Below are 26,855 nucleotides of genomic sequence, written 5' to 3'. Positions count from 1 at the left end.
TAGTATTTTAAATACTTCAAAAGAATTAAAGGAAACCATCTGTGGTGGATTGACAACTGGTGGTCAACTCTTAACTCTGGCTGAACTGAGTCAGCATGTTGCTGAGTATGGGGGGCCCACCTGAGGACTGCTGCCGGCAGCAGAAGAGGAGAGAACTGGAGAGGAAGTAGAAGTGAGGCTGTTGGGAGTCGTGAGACGCTGTTGGGATGCTGTTAGGGAACTGTTGGTTCTCTCGGGCTATTCTGCTGGAGGATCTTGTCTTTCCTGATGAACTTAGCTGTTCTTGTCAGAGGAGGAGCTCAGGACCTCGTTGTCACTGAGAATGGCTCTAGTTCACTTTGGGGGAGCTCTGGTCCTCACTCTGAGCATCGCTTCCTGGCTCCAGAAGGAAAGGTGGTACACTGCTCAGTCTCCAGGAGAAGCTGGTTGCGTTGGCTTTCCTGTTGGGAACTCTGCTGTCCTCATCATCAGAGGAGCTCGGACCTCACTGTTGCTGAGGATGGCTGTGGTACTTTTCCGGCGCACTCTGGTCCTTACTTTGAGCATTGTTTCCTGGCTCCAGTGGAGATCCCTCCTCCTGCCAGTACAGATCCTTCATCCCACTGGCACAGACTTTCTAGCTTCCACCACCAACCTTTGGACCTTCCCAGTGCAGATCCATGAAACAGGCCCTGCATAAGACATTGTCATAGTCTCCAGGCCTCCAATTGTACCCATGGGAGGCATTGTTATGGGCTCTAGGTCTTCAGCTGGACTCATGTAGGACATTTCCGTTGGATCCAGGCCCTCAGCTAGATTCTTTTGTCTTTAGTGTGTGGACAGATTTCCTGTACTCTTTTTGTATGATTCTTTGGGTAGCTATTATAAATAATCTTATAAAATGTGTCCTGTATTATATTATTCCCCTTGCAAAACTCCAAACTTGGGGCTGGGGATTTAGCTCAGCAGCACAGCACCTGCCTGGCAAGCGTGAGGTCGTGAGTTTGATTCCCGGTACCAGAAAAAAATTAAAAAAAAAAAAACTCCAAACTATGACACCATCTTTAAAATTAAAAGGAAAGTATGAGAATAATATCTCACCAAGTAGGGAATATCAATAAAGAGAAGTTATGAGCAAGCCAAAACAGAAATTGTGGAGTTGAAAAATTTAACTAAAATGAAAATTTTCCTAGACAAACTCAATAGCAGTTTGTTTTTTTTTTTCGTTTAGTTTTTAAAAGGAGGAAATTTTTTTGAGGGAAAGACAGCTCCTGCCTAAGAGAGACTGGAAGAGACCCAGAAAGTAGTGGGTTGCTCTCAATAGCAGATTTGAGTGGGAAGAAAAAAAAAGATGAGCAACTTCAAATACAGGTTGAGATTGTCCAAGCCAAAGAACAAAACAAAACAGAATGAAGAATAATTAACAGAGTCTCAAAGACCTGTGGGCACCATCTAGTGTACCAACATATGTATAATGGGAGTGCCTGAACAACAAGAAAGAAAGGAGCAGACAGATTGCATAAATAGTGACCTGAAACTTCCACAGTTTGGTGAAAAACACATACCAAGAAGTTCAGTGAACTCCAGGTAGAATAAACTTGAAGATATGTGTGCCACAAGATATCTTATACTGTCAAAAGCTAAAGATTTTAGAAAGCAGTAGAAGTACATCATCACATGTGAAGGATCCTCAATAACATTAACGGCTATATTTTCATCAAAAACTGTAGAGGCTAGATGTAATGATATGACATATTCAGAATTCTGAAAGGAAATTGTTGACCAAGGATTCTGTATCTAGCTAAATAATCCTTTATAAACAAAGAAGAAATCTCAGCATTCCTAAATAAATAAAAGCTAAGGTACTTTATTTCTCATAAACCTACTGTACAAGAAACATTGGAGGACATACTTCAGGCTAAAATAAAAGGACACTTAGAGAATAACACAGATCCCTATGAAGAAATAAGTGATACAGGTAACTGCATCAATAAGTGGGCTGGGCTTGTGGCTTGGTAATAGAGTGCTTGCTTAGCATGTGCCAAGGCACTGGGTTTGATTCCCAGCACCACCAAAAACAAAAATAAATCAGCATTAAGTGTATTTTCAAATTTATAATTTTTTTCACATCTGATTTTAAAACAACCAAATAAAATAATAATTACACATCTGTGTTGATAGGCACACATTATATATAGTAAGGTAGAACTTATAATAACATTACAAGGAGGTAGAAGGAACAGAGTTTTCGTATGCTATTAAAATTAAATTGATATTAATCTAATCATTGTAAGATGTTAATTATAATCCAGGGTAATCACTAAAAAGACCTACACTATATATGATAAGTTACAAAGCAATTTAAATGGTACTCTAGAAAATACCTAGATTATTTAACACAAAATGAACGTTAATGGAGTTATACAAGAACAAAAAAGATACGGCATAAAGAAAATAAGTAGTAGTTGGGGCTGGGGATTTAGCTCAGCAGCATAGCACCTGCCTGGCAAGTGCAATGTTGTGAGTTCGATTCTCGGTACCAGAGAAAAACAAAAACAAAAAAAAAGGAAGGAAGGAAAAAAACAAGTAGCAAAATTAATGATACAATTTTTCTTTGTCAGCATTTACATTAAACATAAATGGATTAAATGCTCCAATTAAAAGGGAAAGATTAGCCAGGCATTGTGGTGCAAACATGTAGTTCTAGCATTTGGGAAGCTAAGGCAGGAGGATGATGAGTTCAAGACCAACCTGGGCTACATAGAGAGGCCCTGTTTCCCCCCTCTCCACCACACCAAAAAAGGCAAAAATTGATAAAGTAGATTAAAAACAGAATCCAAGTATATGCTATCTACAGAAACAAATAGATTCAAAATAAAAACATATGCTCCACAATAAGTAACCAAATCTAACCTAGAGTGGTTAATGCTAACATCAAAACAGACCTTAAAACAAAAATTATTACTAAAGGCAAAGGATATTTAAAAGTGTTATATACTTTATATGTTATATATTATTTCATAGATATATATTATGTAATTGTTCATAAATTTCTAGAAAGAAAGAAAGTGACTTTAGGAAGAAATAAAAATCTGACCATAACAAGTAAGAACACTGACCCAAAGTAATCAAAGTGTTTATGATCTAACTCGGTGGTAGAGCATGTGCTTAGTATACACAGGGCCTTAGATTCAAACACAAGATGAAAGAAAGGAAGGAGAAATAGAGAAAAAAAGACAGGAGAATTAATAATCAGACTTCTACAGCAGGGAAGCCCAGGTCCAGATGGCTTTACTGGTAGCTTGTCAAACATTTAAAGAAGAATTAACACCAGTCATTACAGAAACGAAGCACTGTGAGGAAGATTTTTTGTTGGGGAGGGAGGAAGATTTTTAAAACACTCTGTGAGGACTGTGTTATTCTTATACTAAACATACAGGCCTAACAAGAAAACTACAAATCAGTATCCTTTATGAATATAACTGTAAAAATCCTCAACAAAATTTAAAAAATGAATCCAGCAGCATAAAAAAGAAATTACACCTTTTAGGCAAGAGAAAATTATCCAAAGAAAATGCATGCTTTGTTAGCATAAGAAAACCAGTCAAAAGTAAGACACCACTCTACAAGGTAAATAACATAAGCCTTACAGTTATCTCAACAACATAGAAAAAAGTGCTCATAAACCAATACCTTTTTGTAATTAAAAAAATACTCAGCAAACTAGAAATACAAGGGAGCTACCTCAGCCTGCTAAAGAGTATCTCTGAAAAAGAGGTAGCTGACAAGCGAACAAACAAGCTAACAAAAAAATGAAAAGCTTTTTCTCTAAAATGGAAGCTTTTTCTCTAAAATCAGAAGTAAGACAAAGTAGCTACTCTTCCCACTGTGTTTAACACTATACTGGAGCTTCTAACTTGGACAACTGAGCAACTAAAAAAAATACAGTAAAAGTCTTCGAGTTAAAAAGAAGACAGGAAACCTCTGTGGTTCACATAATCTTATATATAGAAAATACAGAGTATTAAGAAATTTAAAAACTATTAGACCTAATAAGCAAGTGTAACAAGATTACAGGATAGAAGATCACTATACAAAAAGCAGCTGTATTTCTATTAATCAGCCTTGAACAACTCAAAAGTAAAATTAAGAAAACAGAGCCTGGAGCAGCTCGATGGTAGAGTACTTGCCTAGCATGCAGGAGGCCTTGGGGTTAGTCACCAGCATCACAAAGAAAAATGGAAGGAAAGGATGGGATAAGGAAGGAAGAAAGGAGAAAATAATTTTGTTTATAGTAGTATCAAAAAGAATAAAATACTTAAGAGTAATGAAGTGCTGATATGTCCTTTGAGGATAAATCTTGAAAATTGCTGAGAAATCAAGCAGAAATAGGCCCGTATTATAGTGCCTCATTGATTTGAAATATGCAGAATAGCCAAATCTAGCCAGAAGGAGAGTTAGTGGGTTTGGTGGGAGGAGGGAGGCTACATATAGAATTTCTTTTTTGAGTGAAGAAAATACTGGAATTATTTTGAAATTAAATGCGGTGAGTGTAGTAAAAAAAAATCACTAAAAGGTACATTTCTAAAAAGTGGACTTTCAAGTACTTGAAGCATTTCTCCATTTTTGTGTCTGTTTGTGTTTACACAAGTGTCTTTCACCACATTTTGTTCTAAAATATCCTTAATAGGGTATCATACTTCATTTGAAATGTTCAGTGATATTTTGGAAGGTACTTAATTTGTGATCTTGTTCAACAAATTATGTGCTTTTAAATCTAGATAGGGTGTCTTCAGGTCTTTCCTATAACAAAAGAATTTTCCTATAACAAAAGAATTCCAGAAATAATTCATTAAAAGTTTTATCTTACCTCCAATGATCTGTAAAAGTTTATCTTCCTTTAGAGTTATTCCTTAATTTGTTCTCTTGGGAATTAGGATTTTCTTTATGCACAAAGTAGAACTATTTATATATTGTTTTCAGTTTTTTATCACCATCTTCAGCTAGATATGAGCAAATGGTTCTCTAAGAACCATTTGTCAAAGGAAGATACATTTCTCAGTAGATGGATTGCAAACTTTCTGGGGGGAAGTGTTTTGGTTTTACTCACATGGCATTAAGCAAAGTATTTTTAGTGAATAAAATTCTTTTGAATGATAGTAAGTTTTTGTTGTACTTTACATATATTTTAGTGGTAAAATTATTGCAGCTAATCTGTGCCTTCTCAGATAACAAGGCATTGTGATTTTTAATCAAATTTTCTCTCAAATTAAGATTTTATTTGATTTACAGGTAAATAGTGTTGATCTCAGAGCTGCTAGTCATGAGCAGGCAGCTGCTGCATTGAAAAATGCCGGCCAAGCCGTAACAATTATTGCGCAGTATCGACCTGAAGGTAATAAAATTATTTCTGTCTATGATTAGTGCTTTCTTTGGTCTTCAAAATTCTTCCTTCTAATGTTTATTTTCCAAGCTTAACTTTTTTTTGTTTTGTCTGATTTGTTGTTAGTCGTAAACCTACTTTTCCAGATCAAAAATGTTTTTAATAAGATGTGGAAACTCTTATCTGCCAATTCTTTTGAGCATTGTACCATTACTTGAATTAACTTTCAAGTGCTACTTTTTAAAACTCTAACCTCTGGCCAAATATGTACCTTTTAACATACATTTTACTAGCCCATTAATCTGAAAGAGTAATAAAAGCCATAAACAAAAGTAGAAATATTGCCAGAGAAGGGTCTTTCAAATTTTTCTGACTTTTGAAATAGACTGTAAATATCAAGGTTTAAGGACTGTTTCTCATAACCATTAAATTCTTGCCATGTTAACCATATAAGACTCTGTGCATCAACTCAGCCACTTTAGCAGTGAAACCCCAGGGGGATTTAAAAAGCTGAACAAGAATACATAGCACACTTGGTGTTCATAAACAACATGAGGAGGGTATATATACCTTACCTAGAAAAATTAACAAGAATTTTGAAGAAAAACATTTTTATTATGTTCCACTGTTGGGTGCATTCCAAAAATGGATTAAATGAGAGATTCTGTTATTTAGAAGTTAAATGAAACCTTTGTGATTTAGTAACTATTACATTTATTATACTTGGAATAGAATTAATTTTTGTAATAAAACTTTTATAGCTAATCAAAGTAACACGGTGGGCATTCTATATGTCCTAATATGCAGTAGATTCTGTCAGTCTATAAAACCCATCTTTGTAGGCTCAGTAACTGAATGAGGATAAATTATAATGGATAACTTTCAAACAAACATTAACAAAAGAAAAGGAACTAACATAAATCAGAATGCTAGTTTATTGATTTTGTGAGAAATCTGCTGGTGTGGACCACACATGCTTTTATTTTTAGGGACACCACATTCCCACCCTATAAGTACACTGAATGGAAGCCAGACTATAGTTACTGGTTGTTTAGTATAATGGCCAGCCTCTCACTTGTAAGCTTACAATGAATAAAGGCTGTGAAGTAAGACTGAGGGCAGGTCATTATCTGGCACCTACCTCCTTGAAAAACATAAAAGGAACAAGGCAAATAAAACATACATGCACTTTTATCCACATAGCTCTACCCTATGTTAAGCAAAACAGAGAAGACAGGTGTATTACTGCCTGGACAGCAAAATACAGACAGAGGCTGCTTAAGCAGCTGAGATCTGATAGAAGCCATGTGGCTGGCTCCAGGGCCTAGGCAGGGAAAATAAGGAGGTTATTCTGCAATATCCTGTGCCAGAAACACACTTGAGACATGTCAAAAGGACGTAGATTCCATCTGCAAAGGACTCCTGCTGGCCAAATTAGGAACAGTTTCAGCATAGTTGGTGAAAGTAACACCAGACTCTAACCCACTGAATAAATTAGGAAATTATGAGTCCTTACCAATATAAATTAATTGCAGACTTGATGAGAATAAAGTGGTATACTCAGTTTCATTAACTTATTTGCATAGCAAAAAGTCACAGTGGAAAAATCTGGCAGAAGCAAGCTTTATCAAGTGATCAAAGACAACAAAAACCATCCAAGTCAGTAAAGGACAAATCAGAATTACTTACCATCTGGTAGGGTACTTGGGAAAAACATAACATCTCCTCTGTGGTATTCCTGCCAAAATTGCATAACCCCAATATAGTCATTTTTAGAAGCATCAGACACTCCCAGAATGAGAGCAGTTCTACAAAATAATTGACTTACGATTGTCAGTATCAAGATCCCAAAGACAAGGAAAGACTGCGGTACTCTTCTGGCTGAAAGAAACTTTAAAAAATACAACTAAATGCAGTACATTTTTTTAACTGGATCCCTCTGATATAAAGGACATTATTGGTGAAACTATTGCAATATGAACATTCAGTGGAAGTAACATTAATGTTACTTTGCTGATTTTGATGGTTTTGCTGGAAAATATATTTATTTGAAGGAGATACATACTGGCAGATTCAGAGTTGATGAGACATCAAGGAAGCAAGTTACTCAGATGGTTCAGGAGAAACTAAGTGTGATTTTTAATCTTTAAGAAGTATATATTAAGCAGGGGGGTAGTTTACAGTGAGAGATAAGAGAAGTTAGGCAAGCTGAGCATGGTGCTGCAGGCTGTCATCCCCTCACTCAGGATGCTGAGGCAAAAGGATCATAAGTTCAAGGCCAGCCTGGATTACATAAAGAAACTGGCTCAAAAAAAAAACGGAATTAGTAAGCAATGACTATTCAGTATGTACAAACTGAGTCCACTAGAGAAAAAAGCGCAACAATTAAACAGAACACTAAAAGTCTATACAAGAAATTTTTTTCCAAAATATTTCAAGCCACATACCAAAAGAACATTCCAACCCAGTGTGATAGTGGCACACACCTATAATCTGTGCTACTCGGCAGGGTGAGGCAGGAGGATTTCAAGTGCCTCAAAACAAAAAGGGCTGAGGATCTATCTCAGTGCTTCCTAAATTCAATCATTAATATTGAAGGATTGGGGGATTAACATTCCACATACCTGGGGTGGACATTTAGCTCAGTGGCATAAGCGCCTGCCTGACAAGCACAAGGTCCTGAGTTCGATCCCTGGTACCAAAAAAATAAACAAACAAACATTCCACATACCTAAGATGATAACCCAGTACTGTAATACTAACAAGTTACTGAAGTTTGATCCCTAGCACAAGGGGGATGGAGGCTTTTTTCCTTCCCGAGGGAGTCTAGATGGAATTGAAGTTGAATATAAAAACAAATGAACCTCAATTTGTATTAGCAGCGTAACACAAAGGAGGAACTTTTCCAAATAATGTTAAAACGGTAACTCCGTATATACTTTGTGGGCTGTGCCCCAAGAATAAAAAATTTAGGAAAGCAGTTACTAGTTTTCAGTAATCACCATGATGTTTCAGTATTGTTACTGCTGTTGTGAATGTAACATTTGTGTTTTTTTTTTTTTTTTTTTTTTTTTGGTTTTTCTCCGGTACCGGGAACCGAACTCACGACCTTGTGCTTGCCAGGCAGGCGCTTTGCCGCTGAGCTAAATCCCCAGCCCCGAATGTAACATTTGGATAAAACAGGTTACGCAGGACTCTTAATTCTGTTATCTGTCATAACTTGAGAACCAGGATTTTTCATATTCAAGAAAATAGAAATAAATGTAAGATTAGGAAAGTTAAATTTAAAACTCAATGCTGGGCATGGTGGTGCCCACCTATAATCCCAGCACTCAGGAGGCTCAAGCAGGAGGATTGCCGTGAGTTCGAGCCCAGCTTGGGCTATATAGTAGATTCAAGACCATCCTAAACTGCATAGGGTGACCCTGCCTCAAAAAAGAGAAAAAAAATTTAAAACCCAGGGGTTCTAATTTTTAATTAGAGAACCAGAACAAAACTTAAGATATACTTTATATGTGAGTAGTCTTGTATCTCCTTTCATTCCTCTAGTTGTTAGCTATGTCTCTATATACTAAAGATTTACCATGAATTGATAATTGTTGAATTATAATAGTCTTCTAATGTTTTTAATTTTTTATTATGCTGTAAAACTGAAAAATATTTTGCTAGATATTAAGGTGACTGTTTAAATGTTTCTGAATTCATTGATAAATTGTTGCTTCAGTTAATAGTGGTACTCATAAAACAAATGTGATGGCTACAGTGAAAGGAAGAATGACTCAGCAAGATTCAGGCTTAGTCTGTCTTCTTAAACTTAAAACCTCCCGGACAGGTTGTTTACCATAAGACTTAAGTTTATAAAAAAAAAAAAAACAACAGATTTTATCTTACCTAATTGTAAAGAAAAATTACTATAAAGATGTAAGTGTATAACTATGTAATTGCAATATTTTGGGAAAAGTGCTATTTTAATTTAGTTTTTGATATATGATACAGTTTAATATAATCCATCTTAAATATCATAACTTGCTTTTCTGTTAAACTATTTTCTATTAAACTGTCTTAAAAATGTTTATAATGTTACTTCATATTGCTTTTGTGTCTTACTTTGACATTTTGACAGTTTATAAATTAAACAAGTTAAAATAAATTTAACTTCATTTATCAGTTTGTTAAGGCATGTTTTTCCTAGTACTGTGGACCCACAAATTCTGTGTTTAAGAACTTAAAATTAAGTCTTTCCAGGGAAAGAAGTCAGCAACCAAAGCATCTATTACGTTAATTACTACAGGTTTATTTTTTTAATGTAAAAATTGAAATATATCCTGTTTTTTTAGTTTTTACATTTACAATTAGTATGTAAGATTGCTAGTACTCTTTCATTAGTGGAATTGTCTTTCAGTTAATTAATGATGATATGGATGTGAGGAAATTCTAATAGCTAATTTTAATTTATGATACATTTAGAAGGTTGTTTTCTCCTGGACAAAATTTTATACAGGTTATTACTTTAGGAGTCTAATTACAATTGATCAATTTTAGGATAGTTTGCACATTTAATATATTGTTTTTAAGTAACTTATCAAGACTATAAAATATATTTATTTCTCTCTTCCTTCAGAGTACAGTCGTTTTGAAGCAAAAATACATGACTTACGGGAGCAGATGATGAATAGTAGCATTAGTTCAGGATCAGGCTCTCTGAGAACTAGCCAGAAGCGATCCCTCTATGTCAGGTAATTTTTAGTTCTAATTATGGTAACCCTTAATTATTTACACGTATAAATTCTTTCAGATTTTTCACTGTGACTTACTTAGGTTTACTATAGAAAAATATATTGTAAATCCATAAAATGCTTTTTTAATGATTTCCTGATAGTATATCTTTCGGAAGCTGGAATATTACTGTTACACTAATAGAAGTTATACAGTGTAAGCCTTTGAATAGTAATGATGGATAAGGAAAGTCAAAATAATCATGGGCTTGAAATTTTTTTAGGTTGACATTTTAGTAGTGACTGCAGACTGGGTGTATCCTCCCATACTTAGATTTACCTGTGTGCTTTTATAGGCAAATGTGCTGCATTTGAGTAACATTTAATTATGTGGCAGTTCCCATAATAGCAAAGTGAGCTTATGAAAATAATAGTTTAAAAATATATATATATAAAAGACATATGAACAGCCTCACAGAAATACATATTTAGAAAAATGTTATGTGTATTTTCTTAATTTAAGAGAAGACACGTTATTTTTCTGTAATATAAGATTAATGTAGCAACATAAATATATACTATTAGTATATAAATATTTTTCCCATTTCATTGGCTAATGAAACTTGAAACAGTACATTTTTTGTATTGATATACTGAGCTGAGAATGTAGCTTAGTACAAAGGCCCTGGGTTCAATCTCCAGTATTGCCAAAAAAATTCAAGTAGAATGAACAGGAGTGTGATTCATATATTAATTTCTAGTTGTCCTGTTACAGTAAAACAATAAATTATTACAAGGTGATTGCTGGAACCCTGTCTGTTGCTCACTCGTGGAGCTGGGGAGTCACACTCGGCCTTGTGCATGCTGGGCGGACGCTCCCCTCAGCTGTGTGCAGTCCTGTGCTGTACTCTTGCGAGAGCTGATTTCAACTGGAGAATTTAACTTGTTTAAATCTTGTTCATTAATCCAGTGATAGGACACAATATTTTCTTCGTACCAAATTTTTAAATATTAACATTTTACAAATGCCAAATTAATACATTTTCCTTTTCCTAAATATTTGGGCAGCTGATAAAGTTATCTATAGTGTTCACTATTGATACTGACTCTGGAAATGCTGTTTCCACTTGTTCACAAGTAGAAGTAATTAACTGATGGGATAATCATTATGTTAATCTAGTCTTACCATCCACAGCTAATAAAACAAATCTGTCAGAGAATTTGCTTTTCCAAGTGTTTGGTCAATATAAAAAGATTTTTTTTTCCCCTGAGCTGTATCCATATCTCTCTCAGTTTTGTTTTGAGATAAGGTCTTGGGTAAGTTGCTCCAGCTGGCTGGAACTTGTGCCCCTCTTGCCTCAGCCTCCAGAATAATGAGGATTATGAGCATGTACCACTGTGCCTAGCTAAGAATACCTCTTAATGTTTACTCTCTGTTATTTTAGAGCAACTCCCTAGATTTTCTTTCATTTTAGAAATTCAGCAATACAAGTTGTCAGTAATACACATGAGGTGGCACATACCTGTAATCCCAGCACTTTGTGAGGATGAGTCAGGAAGATCATAAATTCAAGTCCTATCTAGGGCAGTTTAGAAAAACATTCTCTCACAGAACAGAAGAGATTAAAGATGTAGCTTAGTGGCAGGATACCCCAGTATCACAAAAAGTGTGTTTGTGGGCATTGTCATTGGGCTATACTAAAAGCATTCTTGGTTTTTACTATGAGATGGAGTCTAACTGTGATACCCAAACTGGCACACATTGAAAACCATTAACTGCCAGTTCCTCCTGCCTCAGCCTTTCAAGTAGCTGGGACAAGAGGTATGTACCACCACACCTAGAAGCATTTTTAAAATTTATCCTACACGCTTTACCTAATGTGATTTAATCTCAGAACAACCCTATAACATAGTATTATTAGACCTATCAGACAGATAAGACTGAGACCCAAAAACCACCCAAAGAAAAATAAATACAGAACTACAATAAAACTCCAGTAAGTTAGGACACAGCAGTCAAACCTACAACAGTCTGATTCCAAAGCATGTGTTGGCATTGTCCAGCATGTTATGAAACACACTGTCATTTTTAATTTCTAGAGGTCACATTTAAAAAGTAAAAAAAAAGTGCCAGCTATGGTGACACATGCCTGTAATCCCTCCACCCAAGAGGCTTATGCAGGAGAATCGCCACAAATACAAGGCTAACCTAACCTACATAGCAAGACCTGTCTCAAAAAATAAACCCCCCCAAAAAGCAAAGTTAAGTATGATAGCACATGCCCGAAATCCTGAAGTAGGAGTATGAGTTTGAGACTAGCCTAGACTACATAGCAAGACCCTGTCTCAGAAAATTTTTCCCTCCCAGAATATTGAAAGAAATAGGAAATAAGCAATGTATCAAATAACAAACCATTTCTACTACACATCAATTTTATTATATTTATTTTTTGTTTTATTGTCTTATAATAGTGCAAAATTGTCCTTAGCATTATTTTCCTTCCATAGTACATTGTTTAGTTATCCCAAGTTATATACCAATTGAGAAACCTATGTTTATTTCAGATTGTTTGCCATTATAACAAATAATTACGGACTTTTTTCTTCCGAGTCTAGAGCCCTTTTTGATTATGACAAGACTAAAGACAGTGGCCTTCCCAGTCAAGGACTGAACTTCAAATTTGGAGATATCCTCCATGTTATTAATGCTTCAGACGATGAATGGTGGCAAGCCAGGCAAGTCACACCTGATGGTGAGAGTGAGGAAGTTGGAGTGATTCCCAGTAAACGGAGGTAAATATGTTTTTCTTAACATTTGAAAGTAGGGCATCAGTGACCTAAGAAATTGCTGTTTCTTTGTATTTCTTTTACTCTGTGACACAGATGGACCTGGAAGACCTTCTGCTGAATGACATTTGCAAGACACAGACAAACAGACATGGTACAATCTCACATTCTTAGGAAATCCAAAATAGATAATAGAGTGGTTGTTACCAGGATCTAGAGGGAGAAGGAATAGGAAGATGTTGGTCAGGTGGTGCAAACTTGTAGTTGAGCAAGATGAATAAGTTTAGGAAATCTAACATTTAGCATAGTAAGCCATATGTAAGATTATTCTACAGTATACTTGCAATTTGCTGAAAAGGTAGGTTCTTAAGAATACTCACCATTCTCCTCCCAAAAAAGGTAACTGTGAGGTGATACTTAATTAGCTTGAGTGTAGTGATTTTTATAGTGTGTATATATACATATATACTACAGGGTCACATATGTGTGTGTGTGCATGTGTGTTCCACATACATGACATGTAGGTACATACCATCCTTCAAATATGCACAGTTAAAAATAAACTTTAGCCAGGCATGGTGGTGCATACCTATAATCCCAGCACTTGGGAGACTGAGGCAAGAGGATCAGCATGAGTTTGAGGCCAGCCTGGGCTTTATAGTGACTTGAAAGCCAGACTGAACTACATAGTTAGATCCTGTCTCCAAAAAAAAAATTAATTAAAGTTTTTTTAAATACCAGCACAACTGAATAAATACAGAAGTGGTGATTTTATGCTTTGTTTTCCATATTGTGCTTCACGGCTATTTATAAACAGTGTCAAAACCAGAAAATACAGTGCCTCCAAAGAGAAAGTTCTTTAAATCTCCTAATAATTGCTGAGAGTAGAATGAGTGTATTTTAAGTGACTGTGCCATGTGTTTATACTGTGCAAGAAAAAAGTATCTATAATTGTCCCATGTAGATAGTAACAGGCCTTAAATTTTTATTATATACATTGCCTCCTTTAGATTTAACATATAAAGGTAAATGCAAGGGGTGTTGTTTGTTTTAGTAATATTTTAGTGGTAGACTTTGTATCTGTTTTGTTATTTTAGGCCTATTAGTACAGTCTTCCTCTTCACTTTTAACCATTCATTTTAGTGACTCATTTGTGCATATTTGTGATCTAGTGGTAAAAGTGGTGAAGTGTAGGCTGACTTTGAAAAGATAGGTTCACCTTACCTTTGTAAGGTCTCAGAATGTTTACTGTCTCCACTTCTGTGGGAAAGTTATTAAAATGTCAGTTCATAATTTCCCCAAGATACGTACGTTATGAGATCTGATTTATCTAAGTCATCACCCACAAGTCCTTTTTTAAGTACTATTTGAACAATTTTATTGGAAGGTTGAGGCAGGATTGCTGCAAGTTTGAGGCTAGCCGGGGCTATGCAGTGAGACCCTGTCTCAAAAAAACTAAACCGAAAACAAAAGAAATTTTTTTAAAGAGCCAGCAAAAATGGTGATGTTTATTATAGCCAGTTAATTCACTTGAGCTCAACTTACGATGCAGTAAACAACTTCTTACTAACAAATTGGATTTGTGCTTACTTTGTTGGAGTCACTATAATTGATAAATGCACCAACTCATGTAATATTTTTGTATATTTGTCCCAAAAGTAGTAGTATCTTGCTCTGTTTTGTTTTTTTGTAGTGCTGAGAATAAAGCTAGGGCAAGGGCTCTACGCTGAGCTATGCCACCAGCCCAAGAGTAGTATTAAACTATTACAAGGATTTGTAATATGACTGTGGGGTTTATAACTGTTGTTAGCTAGATCCATATACCAGCAAGATGCAGCTATTGTGCGGTTTCATATTGGACGGCAGAGTCCCTTGGAGAAGATCATCTCATTAGCATAACTTTTTCCTGGAATAGAATGTGCTCTGTTTAAGGTTCAAAAGCACTTCCCTGTGCTTTCTTGAATCTGTTAGAAACCTCATATTGTATCGTATAAGAGCTAAACATGTGCCTGCAGCCAGTGAGGAATGCTGCTGACTTTGGTAGAAGAGTGAAGTGATACAAGAAACAAGTCTTGACCTCTGCCAGTCCCCAAATTCATGAGTAACACTGTAGAAGTAGTTTTTCCACCAGGGATATACTATGCAGCCACAACTGATAATGCTACTTCATTCTTAAATGTATTCAAAACTTGTTTTTCTTTAAATAGAACTATCTCCTGCTTAGACTTCTGCTAATAGTAGCATGAAGAATTCTAATTCGTACAATTCTTGCCTCAGTAAGCACCCAGACATGTTTATAAATTGTTCATGTCATGGACCATCAGGATTACTCCCGAATAATAAAAAAAGTTTTAAGTCCATCAGTGATAAGGTTCTGCCATGGTAAAACAGTGTAGCTAATAATAAAATAATTTTTTTCATCAGCTGTTTTGGTAGATTTTTCAGTGATATAGTAACATAATTGCAAATTGAAATCTCAGGATTTGTAAAACCTCTTACATTGAAAGTTTGCAAGATTCATAATTTACATGCTACATAAAAACTAGTTTTATTGTTATTTGCTTGCTCTTTTTTTGAGGCAGGGTTTCACTGTGAGTTCAGACTGGTCTCAAACTCGCAGTGATCCTCCTGCCTCCCCTCCTTACAGGTATGCATCACCATGCCCAGCCTTGCTTGCAAATCTTGAACAGTTAAATGTGTATCTGAACTTTAATGGGGTTCAAAATTCAAAAATTCTAAAAACAAAATACAAAAAAACATCCTATTTATCCTTATTCCCAAGCATCAGTTTCACCCTCATGGGAATAAGGCGGGTTACCAGTTTTTATGTATCCTTCCAAAAATACTTTTTTTTAAACTCTTTAATTGCTTTATATACTTACATATATATGTTGTTGGAGTTAAGCTTAATTTATTTCCAACTTTTTATTTTTTAAACTTTTAGAACTACAGAAAAATAAATACAAAAAAAGCTAATACAGTGAACCATATATCCTTTACCCACTTTCACCAGTTGTTAAATTTTGCCACATTTGGTTTCTCTCTTAAGCTTAATTTTTAGCTTCTATGTTCTAATTCTAAACTAGTATTTAAATTTAAAAATTTGGAATACCAGGAAATCACTAAACTCAGAAATATTGCCTCCCAATGCTTTCATAGTAATTACAGATTTGAGTGTATATAGAAATACAATCACTTTGCTACCTCCTAAGTGGTTGTTGTATTTCATAATAAAATGAGCTCTTCTGTTTTGTTTTTCAGCAACTCTAATTAATTTTAGGATATGAATCTAGATGATTCCTAAAGGTTTTAGAATATAAAGATGACCATGATAAAGGTATCAGTTCTGGTGCTTTCTAGTAAGACTCTTAGATATATTTGCTTTAGTTTAAAAAAATAACATTCTGGCTAGCATGGTGGCTGTAGTCTCAGCTACTCAAGAGGCTGAGGGAGAAGGATTGAGAGTTCCAGGCCAGCCTAAGTAATATAGAGAGATTTCATTTCAAAAAAAAAGCAAGGCATGGTGGCACACACGTATAATCCCAGCACTCAGGAGGCTGAGGCAGGAAGATGTGAGTTTGAGGCCAGCCTGAACTGTAATAGCAAGACCCTGTCACAAAAAACAACCCCCCAAAAAACATTCTAGGGGTCAAGAGTGTACCTTGTTGGTTGAGTGTATACTTAGCATGTATGAGGTCTTGTGTTCAATTCCCAGTGACAAAATAAGTAAGTAAAGTACTTACTTACTAATTGAGACAGGCGTGGTGGTCCATACTTATAATCCCAGCACTTTCAGAAGCTGAAGCAGGAGCATTGTAAGTTTGAGCCTGGCCTGAGCAATTTAGAGACACAGCAATATCTTGTCTCAAAATAAAGGGCTGAGTGTATAGCTCAATGCAAAGTCCCAGGGTTCAATCCCCAGTACCACAAAATAAATAATAAAACATATGTAACTCTCTGTACATTTGACAGGGTTGAGAAGAAAGAACGAGCCCGGTTAAAAACAGTAAAATTCAATTCTAAAGCAAGAGGAGATAAAGGGGTGAGTACCTGAAGTCACATTTCTAAAATTTAATAATTGCAAATAGTAGACCTTTTGATAATGCTTATCTGAGCTGTTTTTAAGTGAAAATGATTTTGCCGAACAAATTAACTGAATAGCTCTTGCCATGATGGTGCTTTACAGAAATAGTAAGCGTTTATTAATTAAAGTACCTATTTCACAGACCTTTCCACATTATTAAATGGTCATTTGATATATTCTTAGCAACCTACATTTAGTCAGGATTATTTTTATAAATTACTTACCAGTATTAATCATGAAAACTAGTTTAATAATGACTACTGTGGATGCCCTCAAAATGTGAACTGAGTCATAGTGCAAGTTTTCAGATTGTTGAATGTGAGTTCATAGACATTTCCTTGCTTTATATGCCCTTAATTCTGGAAATTGTTCCTTAATAAACTCTTACGTTTTAAATATTGGCATCAGCATGAATGTTTATTTTGCAGGAATAAAGAATGTGACAGAAGTTTTATAGTTGGCCAAGAAACAAATCAAAATTCCTTCATATATATTTAGATCTGTATTTAGTTTTCATGTATTTATCTTTCTGCTTAAATAAAGTTTTTGAGTGTGAAAAGATGAGGAAGATAGCTCCAGCTTCAGTTGTACTAGATACATATACTGACTGTCCTAAACTGACCACATTGGTGTCTTTCTAAGAGCCTGCAGAGAGGGCTGATTACATGTCATGGGGAAATACTTTAATGTCTCACATTTTTTTTAATCTAAAGCATAATTTTATAGGTCTTTTGATTGTATTTGAAATGAATGTGAAAATTCATTCAGCAAATAAATTTACACTCTGTACCTTTCTGATACCACTGAGTACTCAAACATAAAAGTTTAAAACTTCCTTGGCCAAGAAATTAAATCTGTATAAATTGTATATGTTCAGTTTTTTGGAAATAATAAATTCTTTTAAATTGTAGCTTTCAGAAGACACAAAATTATCTCAAGTAATACATAAAATAGAAAGTTTTATTAGAGGAAAAATTCCAAGTAAATGCTCAGGATTTGAAATAAGTACAGTGTTTTTTGTACTTGTTTTATGTATGTCTTTAAAAACACTTTAGTACCCTACATCAACAAATTGAAAAAAAGGTTGCATGTTGTAACTTTTCTTTCCTACTATAAGAAGTTAACTGAATTAACTACATATTTAAACCTCAGTCTTGTTTGTTGACTATAACCAACTCTATACAATCACTGTGTTCTAACACAGCACCAAAAGTATGCATGATAACTGAGTGGGGTAAAAATACGCTTGCCATTGATGCAGAACTGCATTTCTTTCCGTAATACCATTTTATGCCCTATTCCTTCTTTGCTTTTTCCTTATGTGGTGATTTATGGACTTTATTTTCATTATAGACATAATGTTTCAGCTTTTCATTAACATTTTTAACATTCATTTGGCTATTTTGAAATGCTACTTACTGAAATCATATATATTTAGCTACTTGTATATCATGAATTTGTGATATTTATCTCAGGTTTATTGGACTCTTACAGTATGGCACTGCTGACAACAAATAGGGTATTTTTATTGAAAATATAGAAAAACTGAAGAAAGCATAATTCTTCAGTTTTGTATTTTCCCTACACATTTTTTGTCTTGTTCGCTTCTGCTGTTTTTATTTTCACTTTTAACAAATTCTTCACCTGGAGATACTAAATGTAATGCAGTTAATACGTTTCTTAACTAACAAGCATTTCTTCCTGTCTTGTATTGATATCTTTATGATATCTTATTTTGGCTAACTGCAAGGTACCAAAAATCAAAACATTTTTAACCTCATGTTTCTTTTGTTTATGTGCTGTGAAACTGACTCTGACCACAATATATGCAGTAAGATAGGTAAATAACCTTTTTTAAAACCCATCAGCAGTTTTATTAGATATCAAAAATTACTAATTTCAAAATCAGTGATTCGGCCAGGGATAATAGCTCAGGGGCACAGTGCCTGCCTGGCAAGCACAGGGTCCTGAGATCAATTCCAATTGTCCAAAAAAATAGTAATTATTATGAATGAAAAGATTTAGAACTTTCCTAAATTAGATTACAGTATGTTTTCTGTACTGAAACTTAAAATTTTCTTCCCTTTTTCCTTTCTAAAATTTGATTTCATGCAAAGATTTTCATTTAAATAATGCTACTTGACAGTTTATAAACTAGTTATAAACCCAGATTTCTCCATAAGACTTCTCTCATCAGCAGAATGTTTAACTTCTGCTTAGAGCTCTGTCATCTAGTACCTCCGAGCCTTCATGTGTTAAGATTGAAGTCAAGACACTCTGCTTGGCTAATGAACTATGGATTTACTAATCCTGAGTTATTGATATGAAAAGGTAAAATGAAAATTTAACATTTTTATGAAGATCCTTTTCAAAATAAATCCTCTTAATTCATAAAATTGTAACTAAAAGTCAGTTTACTTCAGGACCTTAATCTCTGGCATCACATGGTTAAAACTAAGGACATACCAGAACATGCTCCTTAGTGTCATTGTGCTCCAGCATGATACACAGGGGTCCCTTTTCCCTGTGGAGAATACATTCTAGTACCTTCAGCGGATGCCTGAAACTGTAGACCACACCATACTCTATGCACAGTGTTTGTCCTATAGATACTTACTTACGATAAATGTGTAATACGTTAAACATAGTAAAAATTTAACAGTCATGTAATAAAATAGAATATTGTAACATACTCTAATAAAACTTTGAGCATCACTATTCATTTGCTTTGAGGACATTATTGAGTAAAGTAGAGTTAACTTGAAGTCAAGCACTGTGATACAGAGACAGTTGATCTGGTAGCCAAGATGAGTACTGAATGACTACCAGGTAAGAATGTGAAGGCTGGATACACTGGACAAAAGGCCAGCTCACATCCTGGGCAGGACAGAGCCAGGGGTAGCGTGAGGTTCTATTGTGCAACTCAGATCAGTATGCAGTTTAAAATTTAAGGAATGCTTTTTCCTGGAATTTTCCATTTAATATTTTCAGACCATAGTTGACCCCCAGAAAGCGAAACTATAGGCAGGAGAATCTGGAGGAATAGCTCAGTAGTAGAGCACTCACCTACCATGCACAAGGTCCTAGGTTCAATCCCCAGCACCACACACATAAAAAGGGAAAATTTTTCTAGCCTTTATATTTTTCCCACTCTCCCAAAAATAATAATAATAATTTCTACTGTCACTGATAGAAGAGACCATTTGCTATGACAGGAAATTATTTTTTGAAAAAAAGCTATTCCTCTTTAAAATTGTCATCATTCTTTTGCTAGATGGTCTTAAATCATGAATGTACAATGGTACACTGAAGGGAAAAAAGTTGTTTCCAACATCTATGCAGTGAGGCATATCAAATCACCTGCCCAGTTCTCTCACAATAATTTTGTATAAACTTCTAGAATCTTAATCCCTTTGTGGCCTTGATGGGCACCAGACTCTATGCAGGGTATGATGCCAATGGATTGGAATTGGTTCTGTTTTATATGTAGATGCTGATATATAGATAGGGCAGCTTAGAAACAAGCAAAATCAGTTGCATTGAACGAGCAATGATAAATCTTTTCCTGGACTGTATACCTGATGGATTTCTTAGTTTTCTAGTTCATACCATAAGCATTTATTTATCTTTGTCTTCTCCCAAAACAAGAATTGTTCTAAAATAGTTAGCATTACCAACTTCTCATGATTATTTTGGTCTACTTTTTTTTTTTTTTAACGTTTTGTTTTGTTAAATAAAAGGAGGAAAACATTAACAGACAGACAACCTTTTACAAAATAGCAAAAGAACAGTACAGACAGTGCTTTTTTAATAGCCACAAAGCAATAAAAGAAAAAGTGTGGTTACACCAAAATAAAATGAAAATTACTACTTGGTGCATAAAAATAATTGAGCAACAAACTTTCACTAGCTGGGTATGTGGTGCACTTGTAATCCCAGCTACTTGGGAGGCTAAGGTAGGAAGATTGCAAGATCAAGGGCTGGGACTGTAGCTCAGACGCAAAGCACTTGCCTAGCCTGTAAGCATGTGTGAGGCCTGGGTTCAATTCCCACTTCTTGGGGAGGATAAAAAAAACTTGCTGTAGAGCAGTTAGTGCTATGTTTGGAAGTTTTTCTACAAAAATAAGGATTCATTAAAAGCAAATATTAGCTTGATTTGTACTGTAGTGATGATCTGATTTGCTCCTTTTTTGTCAAGTAGCATTTTTAAGGTATAAGTGAATTCTCTTCAAATTTTTAAAATATTTTCATTTATGAAATGTTAGAAAAGTGTATGCAGAATTAGAAATTCACTGTTCATGTGAGTAAAGTGACAGTCATACTGACTGCACACTGTGGTCATAGGAGTCAGCTTCCACAGAGCTGCTAGGCTGGGCCTTTGTACACACAGACAGTAGACATCCCTTTGTTTTGCCCCTCCTTCTCTTCTTCAGCAGTCATTCAATGACAAGCGTAAAAAGAACCTCTTTTCCCGAAAATTCCCCTTCTACAAGAACAAGGACCAGAGTGAGCAGGAAACAAGTGATGCTGACCGTAAGTATGTGGATCCAGTGGTCAACTGAAGATAAATGTAGAGGGACCTACTGCCCTGCAGTTGGTTGTTACCATGGAGACAGTTTCAAGAGCTGCAGCAGGTTACTAACTGTCTTAACAGGAGGAAACTTACCAGGGATAATTCATTTATATGCCAGTCTTAACTCTTTCTGGCACCTGAAAAATTCTTAAAATAGGCAGGGTTAAGTTATATCCTTATAATTTAAACATATAAAAAAGTAATTAAAATTATTTGAAATGAGTTTTTTTAATGTAACATACTCAAAAAACGTTTTAGAAGAAAAACATAGATGCCTAAGTTCTTAGGTACAGCGTTGCCAGTCTTTGACTCTAGTTCATCTGGAATCATTCCATTTTATCCTATTTCTTTGTTATATGTAGACAGTGTGAGTTTTACTTTAAAATAGCAAGAAGTGGCTTCAAAATTTGCCTGTCTACTAAGCCAGAACTTTTATTCTTTTGTAGATTACATGTAGCTGGTAACTCATTCTAAATTTTTGGAACTCTATCAGAATACTCTGTAAGATGTGTATACCTGCAATGGTCTTGGAACTGTCTCTTACTGTAGCACCAATTTTATGCATTACTGACAACTATTTTCTTTGATTATCTTTTTATTGCTTGCTCTCTGGGGACTACTCTCTACAGGAGATCCCTGACGACTTGGGATCAAAAGGCCTGAGTAAGTGATCAAAATACTCCCAAGTTATGTTTTAACCTCCATCTGCAGACCTACCTTGTTCAGATACATTTGAGGTTCATGGTGGTAATGCCCTTCTGGCATGAGGAGGTGTGTGATGTAATTGCTTTTAGACTTTCCACGCTTACAACATGCTTGGGATTTTTATTTCTGTAACATACACTTTTTGTTATGCTCCATTTTTTTACATGTCACTTAAAAAACACTGTGTTCATAATTATGTTTTCCTTGTTTGTAACTTTTATGGCAGTTACTTTTGCTAGGGATTTTTTAATATAGAGACTTCTTAAAAAAATTTTTTAAATGCTACTACTTGCTTTTGTTATTAGGATATAGAAATATGCTTTCTTAGAGTTTTATGTCTTTGTTGTTGTTGTTAAAATAAGTTAGCAATCACTCTCATGTGTTTAGAAGGTATAGCTGCTCCAGACTTGGTGGTACACCCCTGTAATCCCAGCACTCTGAAAGGCTGAGGCAGGAAGATCACAGGTTCAAGCCCAACCTGGCCATCTTAGTAACTTAATGAGACCCTTGTCTCAAAGCTTTAAAAAAAAAAAAAAAAATTTGGAAAAAAAAATAAATAAATAAAATTTAAAATATGTGTATATGTATGGCTATAATGTAAAAAATATAAAACAATAGATTTTAACTGTTAGAGAATAAGCGTAGACATCAAGTTCAAGTAGCAGTTGGGGGAGTATAAGTTTGAGAAGAATTATAAGAAATACTGTCCTTTGTTTTAACCAAGATGGTTTTGGTCTTTCCTTGGTATGTTAATTTTCTAGCCAGCGTTTAATCTTCACAAAAACCTTAGCACAGAGTCTGATTATATAGAAGTAATTCAAGAATACAGTAAATGTTCAAATAAATACCATGTATCAAAAAGCCATTTTAACAAAATGTCTTTTTTATTTTGGATATTTTCAAAGTATTTGACTACAAAACTTTATCTAGTATTATTAGGTAGTTTAAGATGATAGTGTCACTTGGGCAAAATACCCAACGCCCACACTGAGAAGAGGGCAGGTTTATTGTGGCTCCTGGTTTCAGTCTATGCTCAGCTCGATCCAAGGCAGACAGGGTCACAAAGGAGCATGGTGGAGGGAAAGGTACCCAGCTCATGGCAGTGAGGAAGCAGAGAGAGAAGACAGGAGACAAGGAGATGCACCCTTCCAGCTCACTTCCCCTGTGGCTCTCCTTCACCAGACCCACCCTCCTTACAGCACAGTCGGCCGAGAACTGGATGAATCACTGCTGAATGTAGCACCCCCCAACCCAACCCCTCTGCACACGCATGAGAATTTGGGGAGACAGCATAAACCTGAACCATAACACAGTGACTCCTAGAAATAATCCTCTTTAGACTGTTTTTTCCTAAGTGGTTCTTTGCATTTGGATTATTAAGCATTTTGAAAACTTCTCTGATTCTTGATCATTAAGAATATAGACAGTATCTTTTCACTTTCTAAGATCTATATTAATACTAAATTTCACAAGGTTTTTTTCTGATTTATGGTAATTTTATATTGGAATTTTAATAAAGTATAGGTACTTGACATTTATTTCAACCTTAATGATTTAGATTTGTGTTAGATTTAAGACAGTAAGCTTTATGTATAATTATTTCTGTCAGACATACTGTGTTATTTTTTAATGTACCCGTTTAGAATTTAAGAAAGGCCACAAGGGGGCTGGGGATTTAGCTCAGCGGCAAAGCACCTGCCTGGCAAGCGCAAGGTCGTGAGTTCGGTTCCCGGTACCGGAGAAAAACCAAAAAAAAAACAAAAGAAAGGCCACAGATTTCCTGTCACCAGTGACATCACTTTTTAATCTCTTACATTTAAGAAAAAGTGTTGATGAAAACCCTTCAAAATCCTTCAGTGGATTATTGATTTAGAGAATTTATCTTGAAGTTGATATTATATTAGAGACAGAAATGGAGTTAGCAGCCAGGTGTGGTGGCACACGCCTATAACCCCAGTACTCAGGAGGCTGAGGTTGGAGGGTTGCTGTGAGCTTGAGGCCAGCCTGGGCTACAAAGTGAGTTCAAGGCTATCCTGAACTGCATAGTGAAACCCTGTCTCAAAAAGACCCAAAAAAAAAAGGGGGAGCTAGCAATTTTTATCAAGTCTGTGGAAAACTCAGAAAAGGGAACTAAATGAAAAATTTGGCTCCCATGTTCACATTGTTATGGTATATGATAATTATACCATAACCTTCTATGTCTGGATCTAGGTGAGGAGAGAAACAGTATGAAAAATGGTGATTAATTATCAGTGTTAATTAGAAAACAATTTTGATCTTTCTGTACAGTGACCAAGATCAGTTCAATGATAGGTATCTGTGCATCATTGCATAGAAATTTAAAGGATTTATTCACCCACTGACTTGGTTAGATCAAGATTTTATTCAGAAAATATTTACAGAGACAAAATATCAGACAAAATTGAAAACTAGTTATGATGGAAGTTACTGATTTGTCTTGAAGAAACAATGAGAAAAATTATTTTTCCAAACCTAATTCTGGGTAGCAGGACTCATGGAAGTCTGGGATAATATAAGTCATCAGACTTACTACAAGCTAGAAATAGAAACCTGCCTGTGTAAATGTTATGCTTTAAGTAGGCAGTTCTAAAGGAGCTCAAGGGAATAAGATTGGGTAAGAGTCCTTTAACAGAGACTAGATGGAAATATAGCTCAATAGAAGATATAAAAGGTGCTCAGAAGTGAAATCATGTCATACAGTTTCAGAAAAAGTTTGTACCAATGAATAATAAGCAACCTTTCCATTTTTACAATTTCCCATTCTATAGAATACCTCAAAAATTTCTTTTAGCCGCATAGATTCCTTGTTTTGTATCTCTTTCCTTTCTTATTCTATAGACTTAAGCAGAATTGTGCACAGTTCTTAGATGCCAAAGTCACATTTATTTTCATTTTTGTTACAGTAAAATACTAAACTAGTAGTATTATGTGGAGAAAGAACAGGGAAGAGAGAAGACAGAAGAGACACGTACACTGGCAAGAATAGGTGCTTGAGTAGGAAGGTGAAACTTGATTAGAGAGATCTGAAATATGTGTGTGCAGCTAACTTTGAAAACTTCAAAAATACATTTGCATAATGTCTCTCAAAGAGATAATAACCTTACACTGAGTTCTACCAGTGAGAAACAGACTGTCCATTAGAAAACTGGACAGAGAATAAGGCAGGTGTGTTAGCTGTCTGTTACTTGTAGCAAACACCCGAGATAACCAGCATACAAAGTGGAAACGTTTAGTTCGGCTCATAATGTTGGAGGTTCCATGACCTGGCTGAGGTGCTGTGTTGTGTTTCGGTCTGTGGTAAGGCAGTCATCTTGTCAGGGGAGTGCATGATGGAACAAGCAGCTCACCTCCCAGTCAGGAAGGATGAGGCCAGGCTTCCATATCCCCTTCCGGGTTGCTTCCCAAATGACCTAAAAGGTGCCACTAGGCCTTGTCTCCCAGTTGCGCGAAAGTGGAGGAGAACCAGGCCTTTAACATAGAGGCCTTTGAAGGACACTCCAGATCTAAACTGTACTAACAAAGATATTCAAAAGATGAGCAGATGAAATAAGCAACACAGAAATGTTTAATCTCCCTAGTAATCAATAAACAGAGTACTGTGTTTCACCCATCGCTCAGCAGACTTTCCTTTCAAAGGTTCTGTAGAATGGTTTCTTCACCATGCTGTGATTAGGAGCAGTAAGCTGATAGAGCCTTTCTGGAAAAGGTATCTTTTAGGCCACTAAGTCCTGTTCCAGGAAATTACCCTGTGGACATAAATGAAAATAGATGGGGTAAAGGTGTATATATTTGAATGTTTATTTTAGCAGTATTTAGAAATAACAAAATTCAAACCATCTGAGAATGTCTTAGTTGAGGACTGGTTAATAAAGTATGATTTATCCATACTTATTGTATTGCTGAAATCATATTTTTAATGACATGGAAAATGCTGAAAAATGTAAGTGGAAAAAAAAGTAAAAATATTAAACTGTACGTATCCCTCAGAAATGCAAATATTTCTGAGGCTGTTTTGAAAAGCGTTGTTTTGAACATTCTTGTGCATCTCTTTTGGTGAGCACCTGGATAGCTTTCTTTTAGAAAAATACCTAAGAAAAGAAGGATTGCTGGGTTATACATAGTCATATGTTTAGTTATAGTGGGTACAGGTGGCCTTCTATCCTATTGGTTCCACATTTGTGCATTCAGCCAATCATGGATCAAAAATATTTGGGAAGAAAATTCCATAAATTTCCAAAAAGCAAAAATTTCCAGCAAGCAAAAGCTTGCTGCATGCATCATATAGATGAGGGGGTGTGTGGGCCTAGCCTGCTGTAGCCACCTACCGTTTCAGAGATCCCCAGTCTTACCAGCTCCTGTTTAAGCATTGTTCACTTCACATCTTTTCATGTACCCCTTCTAGTTAGATGTTAAACCCCTTGGGTGGTTTGTGTGCACTGGACAGACTTTTTCTTGCCAATATTCTCTGAACAACACAGTATAACAACTATTCATAAGACAGTTATGTTGTACTGGGTGTTACTAAGCAATCTAGAGATGGTTTAAAGTAAGTGGCAAGGCGTGTAGGTTACATGCAGATACTACACTGTTTTATATAAGGGATTTTTG

At 35.4% G+C, this 26,855-nt stretch overlaps 1 protein-coding gene across 10 annotated transcripts in view; it reads left to right on the top strand.

The window, feature by feature from the left end:
- Positions 1-26,855, top strand: part of Dlg1 (discs, large homolog 1 (Drosophila)) — a 205,517-nt gene that overhangs the window by 159,087 nt on the left and 19,575 nt on the right. For 4 of the 10 annotated variants that reach the window (XM_005383167.2, XM_005383165.2, XM_005383163.2 and 1 more), the window contains 5 exons: positions 5,272-5,374; positions 9,984-10,098; positions 12,694-12,870; positions 16,837-16,906; positions 22,151-22,184. In XM_005383167.2, coding sequence (XP_005383224.1) covers positions 5,272-5,374; positions 9,984-10,098; positions 12,694-12,870; positions 16,837-16,906; positions 22,151-22,184 — 499 coding nt within the window. Of the gene's footprint in view, positions 1-5,271; positions 5,375-9,983; positions 10,099-12,693; positions 12,871-16,836; positions 16,907-21,381; positions 21,482-22,150; positions 22,185-26,855 lie in introns of all 10 variants that reach the window. The other 6 variants (XM_005383159.2, XM_013513452.1, XM_013513450.1 and 3 more) reach the window with 2 other exon arrangements.

The sequence above is a fragment of the Chinchilla lanigera genome, unplaced genomic scaffold, assembly GCF_000276665.1.
Source record: "Chinchilla lanigera isolate Chin_1 unplaced genomic scaffold, ChiLan1.0 scaffold00019, whole genome shotgun sequence".
Taxonomy (NCBI): domain Eukaryota; kingdom Metazoa; phylum Chordata; class Mammalia; order Rodentia; family Chinchillidae; genus Chinchilla; species Chinchilla lanigera.
The sequence above is the reverse complement of the archived record's forward strand: the minus strand, read 5'-3'. Positions and strand labels throughout refer to the sequence as shown.